The 20261-nt window shown below is 39.7% G+C and overlaps 1 protein-coding gene and 1 long non-coding RNA gene across 6 annotated transcripts in view; both read right to left on the bottom strand.

Moving 5' to 3' along the window:
• Positions 1–3422: 3422 nt before the first annotated feature.
• LOC127438345 (uncharacterized) lies at positions 3423–5802 on the bottom strand. Its single transcript, XR_007896725.1, has 3 exons — positions 5029–5802; positions 4832–4940; positions 3423–4270 (listed from the first exon to the last, which is right to left on the bottom strand). It is a non-coding gene; the product is annotated as an uncharacterized LOC127438345 (long non-coding RNA).
• Positions 5803–13184: 7382 nt separating this feature from the next.
• LOC127438388 (peroxisome proliferator-activated receptor delta-like) overlaps positions 13185–20261 on the bottom strand; it is a 79992-nt gene continuing 72915 nt past the window's right edge. Inside the window, exons 2-9 of one of the 5 annotated variants that reach the window (XR_007896729.1) lie at positions 17523–17855; positions 17151–17275; positions 15399–15537; positions 15096–15298; positions 14800–15006; positions 14094–14337; positions 13706–13829; positions 13312–13449 (exon numbers count right to left, since the gene is read on the bottom strand). Coding sequence is in view for 4 of the 5 variants with exons in the window: in XM_051693939.1 (XP_051549899.1) it covers positions 13202–13449; positions 14094–14337; positions 14800–15006; positions 15096–15298; positions 15399–15537; positions 17151–17275; positions 17523–17847 (1491 nt within the window). In the remaining variant the exon portion in view is untranslated. Of the gene's footprint in view, positions 13450–13705; positions 13830–14093; positions 14338–14799; positions 15007–15095; positions 15299–15398; positions 16019–16253; positions 17276–17522; positions 17856–20261 lie in introns of those variants that run through there. The other 4 variants (XM_051693939.1, XM_051693942.1, XM_051693941.1 and 1 more) reach the window with 4 other exon arrangements.

Raw genomic sequence — 20261 nt, forward strand, 5'->3', positions numbered from 1 at the left:
TTGTGTGTGTATGTGTGTGTAAGAGAGAGTGTGTGTGTGAGTGTGTGTGTGAGAGTGTGTGTGTCTGTGTGTGTGTGATTTTGTGAGAGTGCGTGTGTGATTTTGTGAGAGTGCGTGTGTGTGAAAGAGTGTGTGTGTGTTTGTGTGAGTTTGTGTGTGTGTGTGAGTGAGTGAGTGAGTGTGTGTGTGTGTGTGTGAACAGGTGCACTCAGTTCATGGGTCTTTTATAGACTAATATTGCTTTGCATCATGCATCAATTTATCCTGTTTATTTTGTATGCATTATTTTATATGTGGAAGTGGCTGCATAACATTTTTTTTAGATTAAAACGAATGTATAAAATGTGCTGTAACTGGTCATTATATTTCTTCTTTCACAGGAATTGTTAACTCACTTCTAGCTTTCATTTCACTAATTCAGTTCAAAATGGTCCTGCAATATGATAAAATAATTATTTTAAAGCGCAAAGATTCTTCTGCAATGTAGCTGCATGTATAATAATAATAAAAGAAGCATCAGCATGTGCTGCAGTATATCAGTGTGTGTTAATCAGATAAACTCATCAACACACTGTTAATCTGTTATCGGTAATCGTTATCCTGCAGTTACATCATTACATAATTTCACACGCGCCACTGCATCTGTTTTACACATTATCTCATCATAATACAGTTAAAATGATCACACAGAGCTCAGAGTGCTAATCTGTGCACATAACAGTCAGTAATATTACAATTATATTATTCATTTGCTCATAGTCATAATATTTAATTTCATTTGCATTATTTTTGCATACATATTGCTTTTTAAACGAACTATGGTTAATCTGACATGGTGAAGTCAGATTTATTGATATACAGAATTTACTGAAACATAAAACCTTGACATTTCAGTAATTAAAAGTTGAAAAATATTTATCCTAAAGTTTATGCGTCAGCATGTCTTTATCAATACTAGATGTTCGTTTATGGTACAGTATAACAGTTTCAGTTGCTGTAATCTGGTTTTAATCCGGTTAAAAGTTCCTTTCAATTAAGAGCACTTCCTGATCTCATTGCTCATTCTGAGCTGTGATTGGCCACTCGTCAGGATGGGGAAACAGAAGCTGTGGATTATTTTGAACTGCCCATGATCATTACTAAACTACTGTGAGTGTTATATAACTGCAGCCCTGCATGTGTGTTAGAATGAAGATATCTTCAACTAATACAATATAATCTGTTCCAAAGCAGTAAATTAGATTAACATTATTATTCAATGCAAATATTTCCTGATATGGTCATGTATTTTACTCATGAAAGATTTGTATCATTTTATATCTCAGTAAAACTTCCCATTCTCTCATTTCCAGAACAATCGAAATAATGAAGTGTGAAATGTGCAGCACCAGTTCTTAAACAATTGTTGTGAATGCTCAATTCAAAATATTGTTAATGAATGTGATTATTCTGTTGTCATGGTTTTGCACCTGTTTAGGGAGAAACAAGGACATTCAGTGCAATTATTTAAAAATGTTTAGTCTGTTTATATTATGTTAATTTATTACAGACAGATGCAGATTGATACAGACGTCTTAAAGGGGTCATGACATGAGGAATCACATTTTCCTTTGATCTTTTGACATATAAGAGGTCATTGAACTGTAAAAACATACTGTAAGTTTCAGAACTCAAAACTTCCTCCTTAATAGAAAAAGAGCATTTGTTTAAACCAAGCTGCAAAAGGGCTCGTTTGGAATTCGTTTGAACTTGTGACGTCACAAGGACCAAACACATCTGCATCCTTGGCACCACTGGTGCTCAGAGTCAGTCACACAGGGGAAGTGGAGAGAGATGGGCCTGTCATGGGAGATAGACTTACACCTTCATGTGCGTGTCTGGATTTAAATGTTTTTCTACATAAACATGCACAGACAGATGTCTTTTGACTGCTTGATACATATTTCAGGCCGCTTTTAAAAGACGCGGTGTCAAGTTACAACTCTGAAGAGGAGAAGCTCTCTGTCATTCAGCTGCTGCCCTGCTGTTTTTAGCACCAATGCATTATAGATGCGTTCTTTCACCCATCTGTGCAACTGCAATAGGGGCAGTGGTGGCTCAGTGGTTAAGGCTCAGGGTTACTGATCAGAAGGTTGGGGGTTCAAGCCCCAGCACTGCCAAGATGCCACTGTTGGGCCCTTGAGCAAGGCCCTTGACCCTATCTGCTCCAGGGGCACTGTATCATGGCTGACCCTGCACTCTGACCCCAGCCTAGCTGGGATATGTGAAAAAGAAGAATTTCACTGTATATGTGCAAATGTGTGATAAATAAAGAAAATTATAACTAAAAAAATTTTGATTGTTGGTACAATTCAAGCTTTGCAAATGAACTGTTATTGAAGGATGGGGCAGTTAAAAACACTTGGACATGATTGCAAAAAACGTGAGTAAACAGATTAATTCATGAACATTTCATATGTCATGATGACTGACGTGCTGACACCCTGTCTACACCAGGTGCGTCAAAATGAACTTTCTAAACCATTTATTTGTGTTGTTGGCAGTAGTAGCGCCACAGCATGCACCACAAAATGGAACGGGACATCTGTTTACTGTCGACGCAACGCGACATCCCGTAATGGACACTTCCATAGTAGACAGCATCATTTTTAACATTCTTTTCTCCTCAATTTGGAATGCCCAATTCCCAATGTGCTCTAAGTCCTCGTGGTGGCGTAGTGACTCACCTTAATCTGGGTGGCGGAGGACAAATCTCAGTTGCCTCCGCGTCTGAGACCGTCAATCCACACATCTTATCACGTGGCTTATTGAGCGAGTTACCATGGAGACATAGCGTGTGTGGAGGCTTCATGCTATTATCCGTGGCGTCCATGCACAACTCACCATGCGCCCCACCGAGAGCGAGAACCACATTATAGCGACCACGAGGTTACCCCACGTGACTCTACCCTCCCTAGCAACCGGGCCAATTTGGTTGCTTAGGAGCCCTGACTGGAGTCACTCAGCACGCCCTGGATTCAAACTTGCGACTCCAGGTGTGGTAGTCAGCGTCTTTACTTGCTGAGCTACCCAGACCCCCTAGTAGACAGCATCATTGATTATAATGGGTTCTATTGCTTTTGACGCAACTCTCGCGTCCAGTGTAGACAGGGTGTGAGTGTTACCAGTTGTGCTTGAGATGAACAGTTTAATATATTCAGATGCAATGCAGATGTGCATATTGTGTAAACCCTAACATTTAGATTTATAATGTTTTGGTGCTTATACAGTTTTTTCCGACTGAGTTTCAAATATGGCTCTATTTGAGGGGCTGCACGCTGTTAGCCAATCAGAACAGGGGGCGTTTATGATGAAGTTTTAAGGAGGCGCTTAGGCTAAAACTGAGTGTTTCAGACAGAGGGCCAAAAACAGGGTAGAAAATGATCATTTTAATGCAAAAAAAAAAATATAAATAAAAAAAATAAAAAAAAACCTTTACTAACATTATCAGTGGATCTCAGGGAAGATAATAAAACTATATATAAAAAAAAGAGCATTTCATGACCCCTTTAATTCCCAAAGTTTACAGTGAATGTTACATTATAATCCATGTATGTCAATTTGCTGTAATGAGTAATGAACTGGAATAGTAGAAGTGAATAATTGTTGAGTGGAACTCACTACTGACACCTGGTGGAAAGTTGGAATCAAACATGGACATTCTTTTTCATTTAAAGTCATAGTTCACCCAAAAATCTCAATGTTGTTCAAAATCCTTATGAATGTCTAGTGCTTGAACAAAATGTCAGTAAATAATGACAGAATTTTCGTCTGAACTGTTCCTTTAAACTGTTATTTATGAGATTCACACACTCACAACTACATGATTGGAACTGTTAAACATGTTAAAGCTGCTATCAGCATTATTATACAGAATATTAGTGACAGTATTCTGCTGCTCCATCGACACTCATGTATCCAGGACAGCAGGGGGCGCCAGTGCGGAGTGACACACCTGCAAACATCATCCAGCATGCCAGTGAGCTGAATTATGAGCATAAATTATGATAATTACATTAATAAATGTAGACGCACAGCTGAGGACTGGACTCAGCGATAACTCCTCCCCCTCCACTGATCTCTCTTAAGGTTTGATTTGAAAAGAACGATGTCGACAGCGCAGCCGTTCTTTCACAGCTCTCTGGAATACTCGATTCTTATTGGTCAATGGCGTCATCTAGCGGTCTGCTCATCCGGCCATCTTTCCTGCTTCTTGATCTCTACAAGCAAGCTAATAACATAATTTCAACTCAAATCAGTGTTTTTAACCGACTGACTGTACATAATCCCTTGCTAAATGCACACAATTAAATAATACACGTTAAGCATGATTTTACAAAATTACAGCTTGATCGAACATGATAAAATATTTCGTATTTATTCAAATAAAATAATTATCTTAATCCATACATAAATCTGATATATGGCCACATATGAAAGTTATATGAACATATAGTAAAATCCCACTATTATTTAGCAAAATATATGTTAATTACTGTATATGAAAACTGCATTTTTTTAAATATATGTTGCATATATTTTATATAAGTGACTTTTTATATCAGTGAAAACCATATATGAACATGCATATTATATATGTGTTTAGCATACAGTTTATTGACATATATCATTTCTTTATGCAAGTGATATTTAGCTATTCATCTTTGTTTTTTTATTCATATCATTTCTCATATTTCATCCCAAACATGTTCTTCACTGACACTATTGTCTGTTTGGTTAAAAAAAAAAAAAGTACACAATTTTTTTCCAAAACTTTATTAATGTCTGTTACCTTGGAAACACTGCGTTGTCAGTATCATTATTCTGGTTTTGGGTGAAGGGGTCAGGGGGGGACAAAGGTCAGGCTACTCTCAGGACAATCTGATGGAACTACTTCCTCTCTGAAAAATGCAAGACACAAGTATTTTAGCCAAAAATGACACAGTTCAGCTTTAAGGATGTGTGTATTTGGTTTGTTTGTATACATACCTCCTCTCAGCTCGTATTTTGAGTCCTTTCTGGTTTGACTTTACATCTAACTTCTGACATCTGAAACATCCCACCTCAACTTCCTCTTCAGTCACGTCCAGAATACTGTGAGAGAACACAAATTAAATGAGCATGAACCATTTCTCTGTTAGTCTGGTTAAAGTTCACCAAGATCTAGGGTCAGTGGATATTCAGGGTTTAGCTCAGACATCTGTAGATATGTATGATGCTATCCTTTGATGAAATATTGGAACATAATACACTTTAAAATAAAAGTTTAAATGTTACATCTGTGGGGTGTCATTTATAAAGTAAATCTTTAAATATTTCTGAAACTTTAAAGGGGACATATTATGTAAAATCCACTTTAAAAAAAATAAATAAATTAACATAATTATGTGTTCCCAGTGTGTGTAGACAACCAAAAAATATGGTAAAAGACCATCCCCTCGTTTCTTTCCTTTCCCCATCAATAAAAACAGTGTCTCTGAATGAGCCGTTCAGGTTTACAGCCCCTTATGACGTCAAAAGGGGAAAGGTACTGCCCATAGCTGGCAAAGAGATCCACCCGAGTAGCTTAGATCCGCCCTCATTAAAACCTGAGCGAGCAGCGCACAGTCCGCCATATTGATCTCCTCTCTTGAGCCGCTTGTGCTAACTCGGACTGCTTCATCAACGATGGTCAACACAAGGCTGGATTTGATTCCAAGTTAAGGATCAAGGATGGATCGATACCAACTCTCCATGACCCAACTACAGTGTGCTTTCTGTGTTATTTATAATTGTTTAATTGTTTAAGTTCTCCTGCATTGTTGTCACTGAGGTATCCATGGCACCAGCAGGAAAGGCACAGCCCACTCCCAGAAAGGGGTGTGGGGAGCAACAGCTCCTTTGCATTTAAAGCCACAGACACTAAAACAGCCCGTTTGGAACAGGGGTATAAAGGCATGATAGAATAAATGATCTGTGAGGTATTTTGAACTGAAACTTGACAGACACATTCTGGGGACACCTGAGACTTTTATTACATTGTGTAAAAAGGGGCATAATATGTCCCCTTTAACTAAAAGTTCCAACTAACTTTTGTCTCAGCCTCAGTGGGGGCACCACTCAAAGACATTTATTAAACTGTCTTAGGTCTGTTTTATTTGAATGGTTATCAATGATTTTTAGCATCACTAATCAGGTGTAAATTATTGTCCAGAGGTCCAGACCTCTACCAAAGCAGCGTGTAGACAGCGCTTTCATGTGATACCTGTTACTTTTCTCAGCGCTGGCCAGGATGGGCCAATCACAGTCGTTTATTACTACTGGATGAAGATTTAAAAAATGCTTTTTTAGATGCTACTGAGGCGGATTTACACCCACAGCTAAGAAGCCTTGTAATTGTCATTTTTAATTAAACTGATTATTCAGAGTAAAAAATGTCTCCACTGAGATATAAAACATTCAGAGATTTAAACGCGAATGCATGGATGATTCGGTTTTCAGAGCATCTAGCACCCCTGCAGGAAGAAAACTTTGTGTCTCAAAAGTCACAGTCAGTGGCTAACAACATGTGCAATTTCAGTCTGTATGTCTATTACCCACACTAAGTTAGTTCTGAGAAAAGATCCAGCAGATTTGTGCACATTTGTGTATTTACCTCATTAAACCCAGTCTTTCCATTATTTAAAGTTCTTCCCAGGATGCAGCAAGCCTGTTTCTCTGAGTCTAGAACAAAGTAACCTTTGCAAAAAGTGCTGTGGTGCTAACAATATACCATATTTACATACCATAGTACTTACATGGTACTTTAGAAATGTACTTCAAAGGAAACTATGGAGTGTCCAAAAACACAATATTACTATGGTATCATGTCAAAATTCACAAATGTAATCAGGAGATGATGTAATTGTAAATTAAAGATTAAAATGTGTAAAGTGTTTTGTGTTTATCAGTGTCTTCCATTGTTCCAGTGTAATCAGAGAGCCACGAATCAGACATCAGATCTGCACACAAACACACTGTATTCTAGTACATCCATCTATTTCACCAGTCCAGAATGGTCTCTTTACCACCACTGAAAACAGACAGATATTGTAGCATTTTTCACTTATAATATGCCTATGTTAAATTCATGTGCTATAATTAATTGCATTGTTTGGTCTCCATTTACAAATGTAAAATTGTAAAATAATATCATTAACAACTCTCACATTTAACAAAGTTTCGATCTCATTTACCTCATGATATAGCTGTAGGCAGACCTCCAAACCCTAACCAAACCTCTCCCTTACCTTAACCGGGAGTGACGCCCCCTTTTGGAGTAACCCCGCCCCCTCTTGGAGCTTCCGCCCCCATTTGGAGATCTCTGGCTGGCAGCTATACATAATTGCATGATTGGGAAACCCTGATGTAAAGGTAAACTGTGTTTCAGTATCTGACCACAAGAGGTCGTTACAGAACTCACACTGTGCACCAAGCACGAACACAAATCTCACAACCTTAAAGATGTATTATAAAGTACTGTGGCCATGGTACATAACAGTATCAGATAGTAACACCATGGCACTTTGATATATACTATATTTATTCTGAATGATTATCATATTTATACCATGATATTAACCTGGTTCTCCAAATAATTCCATGATATTACTATTGTGCATGTCCAAAAACATAATATTGGTTAGTTTTGGACATATAAAACTATTGAACTAAATGATCTTGCTGAATGTTTAGGGTCAGTCAGTGACCTTGGTGTGTCATGTACCCTACTGCATTATTCAATCAGATGTGAATATATAGTTTGATGTTTGTCATGTTTGTCTGAGGCGGAAACTATAAATCTGAGCTCTGATCCTTTTTAATCTGTATTAGGCCGATTTCAGCATCTCATGTGATCAAATGCTGTTTGAAACATTTTAATGCTTTTGTGCTTTTTGAGCAGATGAACTGAGAGAAAAACAGAATCAGGAAAGGAATCGGACCGCCCGCCAAGACACGACTCTGACACAGAACACTCAAGACAATAGAGAGAGAGCGAGTTATGCCGCCCTGGGGTTACATTGTTCATACAACATCTGCTAAACACATTCCACTAACACACACACTCCTACTATTAGGAGAGAAACGGACACCTCACACACAATCTTGAAAGATCTACCCATTACATTCAAACATCATGATACACATACATACACACACACAAAATAACCAAAAAGAACACTTAATTATTTATAATGTAGCATTTTAGCTTAGGAGGAAATCCACATAACAGACAGGAAACAGCCTTACACAAGAACACACTGCAGGAGGAAGAGCCTTTACCATCACAACATGTCATACTCACAACACAACTGACTGTCAAAAACCAGCCAAACACTAATAATCCCATAAAATATACACTGAAATTCACAAATACTCCAATTACTCCCAAAACACCCACAGACCCCCTATAAAACCCATTGATCCTCCAAAATCTCCCCAATGACACTCAAAACACCAACTGACCCTAGAAAAACACCCACTGGCCTTCAAAAACTTAAAACCTCTGAGCCTGGGGCCTGGGTATCTCAGCGAGTATTGACGCTGACTACCACCCCTGGAGTTACGAGTTCGAATCCAGCGCGTGCTGAGTGACTCCAGGCAGGTCTCCTAAGCAACCGAATTGGCCCGGTTGCTAGGGAGGGTAGAGTCACATGGGGTAACCTCCTCGATGGGGCGCATGGTGAGTTGTGCGTGGATGCCGCGGAGAATAGAGTGAAGCCTCCACACTCGCTACGTCTCCGTGGTAACGTGCTCAACAAGCCACGTGATAAGATGCGTGGGTTGACGGTCTCAGACGTGGAGGCAACTGAGATTCATCCTACTCCACCCGGATTGAGGTGAGTCACTACACCACCACGAGGACTTAGAGCGCACTGGGAATTGGGCATTCCAAATTGGGGAGAAAAAGTGGAGGAGGAAAAAAAAAAAACTCTGAGCCTATAACACACACCATTGTCCCTCAAAACACCCCTGACCCTTAATAACTTCCTAATGATCATCAAAAACACCCTAATGGCCCACAAAAACATTCACAGACTCTCAAAAACATCCTAATGACCCTCAAAACACCACTGACCCTTAATAACTCCCTAATGATCATCAAAAACACACTAATGACCCTCAGAAACACCCTAATAATCCTCAAAAACACTTAATCGTCCTCGGAACACTATTCTGGCCCTCAAAAACACCGTAATTACCCTTGAAAATATCCTAATGACTCTCAAAACACCACTGACCATCAATAACACCCTACTGACCCTCAAAAACACTCACTAATCTTCAGAACACTATACTGGCCCTCAAAAACAACCTATTGACCCTAAAGAGTATCAGTGACCCTTCAAATTACCCCATGGTCCCCTTATATTACATATGTGAACATGAGAGACATTACAACAGGTTTGTCAAAGCAAATTTACAAAATGCAGAAGAGTATTGTGTGAGTTTTACCCTGTAGTTTTATTCAGCTGTTCTTAAGATGCTTTACAAAAGCAGGTAGAACCATCATCAGTCTTTAATCCTGCACTCTAGGGGCCACAGGGCTGCAGCTCAGTTCAGATGGTGAGAAAGAAACAAACGTTCTCTCCGACAGCAACTGTAACTGTTCTCCAGTCAGAACACACACACATCTCACACTTATTCACAGCATGTCATACTGTACATTATCTCATCAGATCTATAGACAGACATTTCATGTCGATAAAATAGAGTTAGCAGCACGACCATGACACAGTGAGAAAATAACACATCAGTATGAGGTTTAGGATGTAAAAAGGTGAAAGTGCATGATACACTGATCATGCATTCAACACACAAACAGATTGAAAAGGACATGTGGTTCTGTTTGATTTTGATGGAGCTCTGATTGAGAAACTAATATAACTAAGAGGTTATTACATAACATTATATCAACTTTAGAGTCAGATATTAAAAGGTGCAGCTGGTAATTATTTGCTTATTAAAAGGTTTTACCCCAAAAAAAATGCATAGTATTTTTGTACATGTTTAAAATCACATGCACTCACATGAGACGACTCCAGTATTCATATAGTATCAGTATTCTTATAAAAGCATTTTACATGGAGCAGGTTGCCTTGTGGGTGCCACCATGTTGAGACCAGATGACTAGCCAATTATATGGAGAAAATTAATCATGGATGACTGTGAATAAGCACACTTCTACAATGACATTCATGACTGAAAACCTTTGCTTTTCTTTGATGCTACATCCACGTGCAAGATCGGCCAGTGTGACAAAATTACAGAGTGCAGCTTTATCTAAAGTCTTGTGTAAATGTAAATCATAGTATCATCTCTCACAGGCTCAAAAAGAAACAGTTACCCATGGCGAAATACAGTTTGAGGTTAACAAATTGTTCGTGTGTGTCAGTTGTTCAGGAGCTGTGAAGATCTCAGCAACATCATGTTTCATTACTCTCATTGATGGTCAAAGCAGTTCTCATCTCTAGAGGCAGTTGTGAGACAGATATGAGGCAGATATGAGACCGCTCGTCAGTCTTGTATGAGCAGCAGGGCAGGTAACAGCGTAATGAAGGTCTTTATTGCCTCATTGCATTTTAAAGCGTGTCATTGACCTGTCAGACCTCCTCGCCCCACTGCAGGTGACCCAGGCAAGTTTGCAGTTCATCATATACATCTTCATCAATCAGTAACAATATACAAGCTGTGATATAAAAATACTGTAATAAAGTTCACAGTGATTGGTCGATCTATCTGGAATAATCAGGGTTGGGATTGGATCAAGTCTGGTTACTACATGTCCCTGTAGATCTCCTGGAATCACTGGTGGGGGTCTGGTCAGGTTAGGCCAGGTACATTCAAGTTGGGTCGGGTAAATACATTACGTGTTCCTTTGGATCACTGCAAAAAAATCCTCTTCTTATCAAATATTTTTCTTGTTTGGTGGGGTTTATGCTTAAGACAAGAAAAAACTATTTGCCAATGGGTTCAGAAAAATTTACTGGTTTTCCCTTTGAATCAAGTTTTTTTTTCTTGCCTCACTGGCAAATATATATTTTTTGTTTGTTTTAAGCATAAACCCCACCAAAGTTTGTTAGATTTATTTGTAAAAACACCTCAGTTTCTCGTGTAAATGTATTTATTAGTATTTTAGATATTTTTACTAGAAAACAAGACAAAATACGAATAAGATGAATTCGGGGATTCGAGGTTGGGTTATGTCAGGGTTAGGATCAGGGCCAGGTGGGGTATGGTCAGGTCAGGCTGGGTCTGTTCCAGTCAAGTTTGGTCAGGTAAATACGTCCCTGTAGATCTAATTGAATGATCGGGTCGGTTTGTCTCAGGTCAGGGTTGGGTCGGGACAGTAACTGTAGATCCCCTGCAGCAGTGGGGTTGGGTTAGATCAGGGTCAGGATCAGGGCCAGGTGGGGTGAGGTCAGGTCAGAATGGTTTGAAATGATCTGGTCAGGTTGTGTCGGCTTGGGTGGATTTGGGGTCATGGTTAGGTCAGGTCGATACATGTTCCGGTAGATCTCCTGCAGCAATGGGGTCAGGTGGATTTGGGTTCAGGATAGGTCAGGACCAGGGCCAGGTGGAGTAAGGTCAGCTCATGCTGAGTCTATTCCAGCCAAGTTTGGTCAGGTAAGTACGTTCCTTTAGATCTAATGAAATGATCAGGTCAGGTTGTCTTGGGTCGGGTGGGGTCAGGACAGTACATGTCCCTCTAGATACCCTACAGCAGGGGGGTTGGGTTAGGTCAGGGTAAACATCAGGGCCAGATGAGCTTAAGTCAGGTCAGGATGGTTTGAAATTATTTGGTCAGGTTGTGTCGGCTTGGGTGGATTTGGTGTCAAGGTTAGGTCAAATCAATACATGTCCCTGTAGATCTCCTGCAGCAATGGGGTCAGGTGGATTTGGGGTCGGGTTAGGTCAGGGTCAAGACAAGGGCCAGGTGGGGTAAGGTCAGGTCAGACTGGGTCTGTTCCAATCAAGTTTGGTCAGGTAGGGGGCCTGGGTAGCTCAGCGAGTAAAGACACTGACTATCACCCCTGGAGTCGCAAGATTGAATCCAGGGTGTGCCGAGTGACTCCAGCCAGGTCTCCTAAGCAACCAAATTGGCCCGGTTGCTAGGGAGGGTAGAGTCACATGGGGTAATCTCCTCGTGGTCACTATGATGTGGTTCTCGCTCTCGGTGGGGCATGTGGTGAGTTGTGCATAGATGCCACGGAGAATAGCGTGAAGCCTCCACACGCGCTATGTCTCCGCAGTAACGCGTTCAACAAGCCACATGATAAGATGCGTGGACTGACGGTCTCAGTCCTCCGCCACCGAGTCACTACACCACCACAAGGACTTAGAGCGCATTGGGAATTACAAACTGGGGAGAAAAGGGGAGAATCCAAAAAAAACCCAAAAAAACAAAAAAAAAAAACAAACGTTTGGTCAGGTAAGCAAGTCCCATTAGATCTAATGGAATGATCACGTCAGGTTGTCTTGGGTCCAGTGGGGTCAGGGTTGGGTCAGGAGAGTTCATGTCCCTGTAGATCCCCTGCAGCAGTGGGGTTGGATTAGATCAGGGTCAGGATCAGGGCCAGGTGGGGTAAGGTCAGGTCAGGCTGGGTTGGAATGATCGGGTCAGGTTGCATCGGGTCAGGTGGATTCGCGGTCACGGCTTGGTCAGGTCAGTACATGTCCCTGTAGATCACCAGCAGCAGTGGGGTCAGGTGGATCTGGGGCCAGGTTAAATCAGGATCAGGGCCAGGTGAGGAAAGGTCTGGTCAGGCTGGGTCAGTTCCAGTCAAGTTTGGTCAGGTAAGTACATCCCTTTAGATCTATTGGAATGATTGATTCCAGTCGTCTCGGGTTGGCTGGATTAGGGATTAGGGTTGGGTCTGGGTCGGGACAGTACATGTCCCTGTAGGTCCCCTGCAGCAGTGGGGTTGGGTTAGATTAGGGTCAGGATCATGGCCAATTGGGGTAAAACCAGGACAGGCTGGGTTGGAATGATCGGGTCATGTTGTGTCAGGTCAGGTCAGGTGGATTCAGGGTCAGGGTAGGGTCCGGTCAATACATTTCCCTGTAGATCTCCTGCAGCAGTGGGGTCAGGTGGACTCAGGTTAGATCAGGGCCAGGTGGGGTAAGGTCAGGTTGGGTGAAGTCAGTACATGTCTCTGTAGATCTCCTGCAGTAGTGGGTGTAGTGATGTCTCCGACTCAGTCTTCTTGATCTTCTGCACCAGTTGTGCGTTCTCTGTCACGAGCTGTCGCAGATCTGTGAGTTTCTGCAGTAGTTTGGGGAAGATGAAGTTGGTGCCTGGGTGATTGATCTGCAGGTGCTGATTCAGGGCTTGTAAGATGTTGTCCTGGATCTCCTCAACCTGATGAACGTTCATTAGTCCTGGACGATCTACACAGAGTGAACACAGCATACATACATTGCCACTATTGTAATATATCTGCAAACAGCAATGATGGGGCCGAGCGCACCTTTGGCATGCAAACTGTTAGGTTGATTAGTTTGGTTATACCACCCTAGAGGGGGTTTTAGAAAATAAGTTCTTTATCATTTTAAACAGTAGGTGGCACTGTAACCACTGTATGCAGTATTATGCAAACAAAGTTTAATATCAATATGTTAAAGTGTTACCAAGATAAAGACTCACTTCCTGTTCGGCGACTTCATCAGCAACTTCGTTAAGGTTTTGTCGAACCTTTATCTAATTAGTGACATTTTGAGGCTTAGGTCGAATAAGATCTAAGCCAATTTTGGTGAAGATTCGACAAAAACTGTAGGAGTAGTAAAAAAAAAAAAAACTGTATGAAAATCCATTCCAAATGCCAGAAAAACGTGTGGCTGTATAAGCTTCAGAAATCTGTAGCAGTAGTTTTCAACAAAATTCAAAAATGGCGTAAAATCCGTCAGAAATGTACAGTTCATAAAGTTCTTAGCATGATCCGAGGACTCAGAGAATTTTTATTCAAGGACATTTGGTTCAAAAGCTCTAAACTAAAGTGTACATGAAACGTAACAAAATAGAAACAGTCGCTCACCTCCACACAGAATAATAGCTGCCACAAACAACGCAAGGTCGCTATCGTCTAGCTCAAGAGCGTTAAACTTCACCGCAAACTCAAACTTCGGCTCCATAATCTCACTGAAGGGTTTTCGTAAGCTGCGTAGAAACTCTCTCGTGACAAAGCCCCGCCCATTCGCCACAAGCAGCCCATCCTTATTCATCAACGACGGAAGCATTGCGAAGATTGCTTCATGGACTCCATACTTCAACAGTGTCACCTGCAGGATCAGAGGTGAACTACTCAAGATTCAATTTCTGCATAAATAGTCAAAAAACCTTCCTACGTAAACGCAATCCAACGTTCATACTGTGACCATCTTTTCGTCTTAAAAACAATTTAGATAGAAATTTCTTCTACTCGTGTTTCATGAGTTGAATTGAATGCAGCAAATTATGTAAGAATGGTTTTATGAACTATTTATACAGAAATTTTTTCTGCTTGTGTTTCATGAATGAGGTACATTGTACGGATTCAGTTTTTACCTAAAATAAGACTCCTTCAGTTTCTACTCAGTAAACAGGATTTTGTTCAGTTTTTGTTTCATTGTAGTTTAATTTGTATTAATTAGTTTAGCTACAAATTTAATCAAGAAAGTTCTTTAGAAATCCAGCACTTTCAAAGTATCATAACATTGATGTAAATCGTTGAACGCCTGATATCCTGTTTCTTATACCATTACCTGGTCATTGAGGAAAAGGTTGACGAATCCTGGGATGCTTTTGGAGAACTCGGTGAGTTCTCGTACGGTCTCCACAGTACTGCACTGACAGAGGTAAAACACATGAACACCAATCTCTTTATTGGGCGGAGCTCCGTTAATCACCTGATTCCAGACCAAACCATTCTCAGCCTGCCACAGTGAGTCCATGTCATGAATTACAAATGGCTGAAAGACAGAAAAAAATGTTTTTTCCCCAAAGATGTTTATTGGTGTTTAAATTTTTTGTCAGTACTGGTGACTGTTGTGCTGGTTACCGGGCTTCCGGTGGTCTTCCCCTTTAGAATGTTTCGTGCTTTCCTCTTGGTCATGTTGAGGTTCTTCAGGTAGGCGTTGTTCACCCGTTTGGCGAGAGATTTGAGATCTGAACCGCTTGAGTTCTGTGAGCTTTTCTCCCCAGCTAACAGACCAGCAACAAGCTTCCGTTTTTCAGCCTCTGGCATCCTTCCATATCGGATTGCTTCACACACGAACACACACAGAGAATCACCTTTAGTTCTGTAGCTCATCGGGTGATATTTTGGCGATTTGTTGTCAATATATGTCTGTTGTCGTTTTACCATCATGAGACATTCCGAGCATGAGGCACTTCTGAAAACGACAGAACTGACACTTATTGCGACTTTTCTTCTGAATCTTACAGTTGCGATCACATCTCTCATATTCCAACTTCATACGAATCGTCCTCCTGAAAAATCCCTGAGATAAAGAGAGACTCAAAACCATTTTTCAGACACCTAATCCAAAACAAACAGACTAAATCAATAAATGGAACAGCCTGTAATTGAGTGTTTCTTCAACTAGAAACTGTGGTTGATTTTTATTTTTTATTATTATTTAATATTATCCCCTTTTTCTCCCAATATGGAATGCCCAATTCCCACTACTTAGTAGGTCCTCGTGGTGGTGCGGTTACTCACCTCAATCCGGGTGGTAGAGGACAAGTCTCAGTTGCCTCCGCTTCTGAGACCGTCAATCCGTGCATCTTATCACGTGACTCGTTGTGCATGACACCGCGGAGACTCACAGCATGTGGAGACTCATGCTGCTCTCCACGATCCACACACAACTTACCACACGCCCCATTGAGAGTGAGAACCACTAATCACGACCACGAGGAGGTTACCCCATGTGACTCTACCCTCCCTAGCAACCGGGCCAATTTGGTTGCTTAGGAGACCTGGCTGGAGTCACTCAGCACGCCCTGTGGTTGATTTTTATTAAAACAAACCAATTTCCACTTTTTAGTAGTCCAAACACTGAAGGTTCTGGAACCCTATGTTTTTTGTACTGATTTTCTTATTATTATTCCTTTTCTGCCCTAAAAGAGTCTGGGAAGCAAAAAACAAAAGTTGTAGAGACACCAAATTTGGCAGAATGGTCCCAAATATACTGTACATATGTAATTACGTTACCTGTCGTCTTGGGCGTAATATCGTCTCTGGCAATCTTGTTGAGCAATGTAATAACGTTGGATTGCACTTCTCTGTATGTTTTAAATATTTCCTCAGAAAGCAGGAATTAAAACTGTAGGCTACACAAACACTTGATGTACCATGTTTATTTATGTTTGAGGTAGTCACGTAAAACTACCATGTAGCCACGTAACCCATTACGTCACCATTTGGGTTTCAAGTCAGTGGAAAAGTACGGCCGGTTTACGATAGGCTCCAGATTGCCCTGGCTGTGAACCAGCCGAGCACAGGCTCGGCGCGAGAACCATTGCCATTTTCGGTGGAAAAGGTCTACTAGACAGTTGGTCTAGTACACTAAAAAGGCAAACACCATACCTACCAAGTCACTACAGCACTATGTAATGACTTTGCCCCTGACAGATCTATACTTTCAAATTTGGCAATTTTGGTCATTTTCTCCACTTTTCCAAACTGCTTGAACCCTGATAATTCATGTTTGCAGCTATATTTTCTTGTGTTATATTAGTCACATTAAAACTGTCTTGAAAACTTTTTAGCATGCTTTAGTTTTATGACACTTTTCAAATGCCTTCAATGACCTCCTTAGATTTTATTGTTTTACACTTGTCCCATACCCAGACTTGCTATCTTAAAATATAAAAATCCATAAAAATTACATTTTTAAAACTATGATAATCTAAACAAAGCCAGAAATAAACAAACCATTTCAATACTGTGTGAAAATAATTTTTCACAAATTACGACTGAAAATCTGAGCTGGATTTGTGGACGATTATATCATGTAGACTCACTGACTAAAACATTTAAATGTGTTTTTCTGGTTGTTTAGTTGTAATAACAGATTTGTATGAGTTGAATGCAAAAATGACCCCTGACCTTGCAGCCCTCACAGGCATGAACACCGTAGTGGAATCCAGATGCTTTGTCACCACAGATACGACACTCGACGTTTAACCCCGCCTCCTTGTGCCCCTGCAAGAGCTGCTCCGACAGAGATGACGCTTTAGAGAGATTTACACACATACAGGTTATATAAATGAAACACTTTAAATGTTAAATACTAAACACTTTTATAAACTCATGAATAATAATGATCATCATCACAATGATCACAGTTGTGAACCAGGACAGAGTCGCCCACAATTATGGAAACTGAAACAGTGTGTGAGAGTGCACAAGTGAGAGTGTGAAAGTGTGCTGTTTTTTGAGCTGTTGATTGACAGATGAAACGGTCAGCGCAGCACAAACCTGGAGCTGTTGTTGTTGGTTCAGGACTAGCTGTACTGTGGCTGGTGTTACTCTGTACTTCCAGTTCATTTGTGTCCTGATGGGGCGGCTCCCAGCTAAACTCCTCCCCCTGTAGCCCCACACTGTCCTCAGGCTCCGCCCTCATGTCCAGATCCAGATTAAGCCCGGCCCTTGCTCCCTGCTCAGACAGCACGTCCTCCAAATGCTCATAATCTGGCCCCTCCCCTTGAGAGGTGTGGTTACTGCAGGGGGAGGAGTCATCATTATCCATACAGACTCCACCCACTGTGCTGGGATCTCTGGGTAATCCCCTCATTGCGATCATAATAACACCTGTAAAATAGAAACGCATTAAACAAAGTAAACACTACGAAAAAATATTTAAAAAATCCTCAAAATGAGATACATTTACTTGAAAAGCAAAATAAAAAAAGATTGGAAAATAAGACATACAGACAATAAATCTTGATTTAAATTTATTTTGCCTAACACATTGTCAAATGGTTTAAAAACTTAAATCTAACAAAATGCACTGAGATTTATACTTGTAAAAATGTAATAAAAATAAAATTATATTAAAATATATTTTCTGAAAACAAGACAGGACATGACAAGGATGAATGATTCACTCGTAACACACAAAAAGACACTTGTCACTACATATTAACAAACAAATCAGTAAATGAATCTGAACAAATCGTTTTGGTGAACAGACTTTGAACCAAACGTCTGGGAGTAAATGCTTTGAGTTGAACTGTTTCAGCTCTAGATGTTTGAAAAGTGTCTGATCGTGATTTTCTTATGTGTTGTGAGAGAGTTTGACATGAGAGTGTGATTTTGACAGCTGTGTCGCGTTTAGTACATACTGCGAAACCTGCTGTACGCTCACCCCTGACCCACTGTGAGCAATGCATTCTGGGAACTAACATACACCAGCTGTAGAGACATCAAATGTCTGTAACCAAACCACAAGAGCTCCTACACCATCATTACACACACACACACACACACACACACTGTGTGTGAAGTTCTTAGAATCAGTTAACAAAAACAACCAATGAAACACACACAGAATAAAGAGCAGAGGTCTTTCACTGAAGGTTCAATGTGATCATCTCATGCTGCAGAATCTGCCCCACGTGACATTCACACAACTTTTTGCTCAGGTGATCTATGAATATCAGAAGCACTGACTTAAAATATTACTACATAACTCCCGACAAAGAAACATAATACATTACAATCTTTGTTTACATGTATGAGTTTTGAGAACATATTTTAACATACAAAGTAATTCAATTCAGCATCTTTATGATGTCACAAGCTGGCTTTGATGTAACGGTCCGCAGTACAAATGAATTTAATTTAATTTAAAGTATTACATTCATGAATATGATGTTTGTTTGCAATGTATGTTAATTGTTGTAAAGCCAAAAACAATTTCCACATTTTACAAAACAAAAACAACAAAACAAAACAAATATCAAAACAACACACAAACACACACAAACAGAATGAATACAATAAAATCAAAAACCACCAAAAATTCAAAAACAAACAAAAACCAAGAAACAAACCTACCAAAAAAACTAAACAAAACCAAAAAAAGAAAACCAAGAACAAAATCAAAGCCCCCCCCCAAAAAAACAACAACCCCCCCAAACAACATGCACACAAAAAACAGAAACCAAAATTAAACCAAACCACAAAAAAAACTAAATAAATAAATACAAATAAATAAAAAAACAAAAACAAACAAAACAACCCAGATACAAACCAAAAAAAGAAAGAAAAAAAAAAAACAACAGCAAAAACAAACCAAACACAAAAGCAAAAATTCTAAACAAAACAAACAAAAACAAACAAAAAACCCAAACTAAAACAAAACAAATTCAAAACCCGGAAAACAGAAAGAAAAAAGAATTTCTAAACCAAAAACAAACAAAAACCCCAAAACAAACCAACCAAAAAACAAAGAAAACCAAACCAAAAAGAAACCTAGATTTAATGAACAAACCACACAAATTAGAAAAAAATCAAAAACAAAAACAAACAAAAAGAAACTAAAAAAACAAACAAAAACTAACCTAAAAAAATAAACAAAAAGCAAACAAAAATCAAAATGAACACACAAAACAGAGAACAAATTGAAACAAACAAATAAAAACCCAAACCAAAATGAAACAAAACAAATTCAAAACCAAAAACAAACAAAACCCCCGAAACAAACCAACTAAAAAACGAAAAACAAACCAAAAAAAGAAACCTAGATTACATGAACAACCCCCCCCCTCCAAAAAATATATATGAATCAAAAACAAAAAGAAACTAAAAAACAAAAACAAAAAACAAACCAAACAGCCAAAAAAAATTAAAACAAATAACATAAAACAAAAATCAACAAACATATAAAAACCAAACAAACCAAAAAAATAAATAAATACAAATCAAATCAATGGCTTTGCAACGTGAGTAATGTTGTTGAATAAGAACAGATTAACACGAGTCTAATCTCCTGCATAATTCACATTCAGCAGCACAAATCTTTTCATGCTGGGGTTAAAGGTCACCCTGAAGTGCACACTTCTAAAGTCTTTATGTTTGAACTTTCATACTACTCTATAAAGTATGTACACTGACACCCAGACACACCACCAACGCCAGCGCACACGACCCTGTACGACTCAATGGTCCTCGCAGTCACTAAGCCAATTATCAGTCATCAGTATTAATTACATG

This window comes from Myxocyprinus asiaticus, chromosome 49 (assembly GCF_019703515.2).
Source record: "Myxocyprinus asiaticus isolate MX2 ecotype Aquarium Trade chromosome 49, UBuf_Myxa_2, whole genome shotgun sequence".
In the NCBI taxonomy this organism is placed as follows: Eukaryota; Metazoa; Chordata; class Actinopteri; order Cypriniformes; family Catostomidae; genus Myxocyprinus; species Myxocyprinus asiaticus.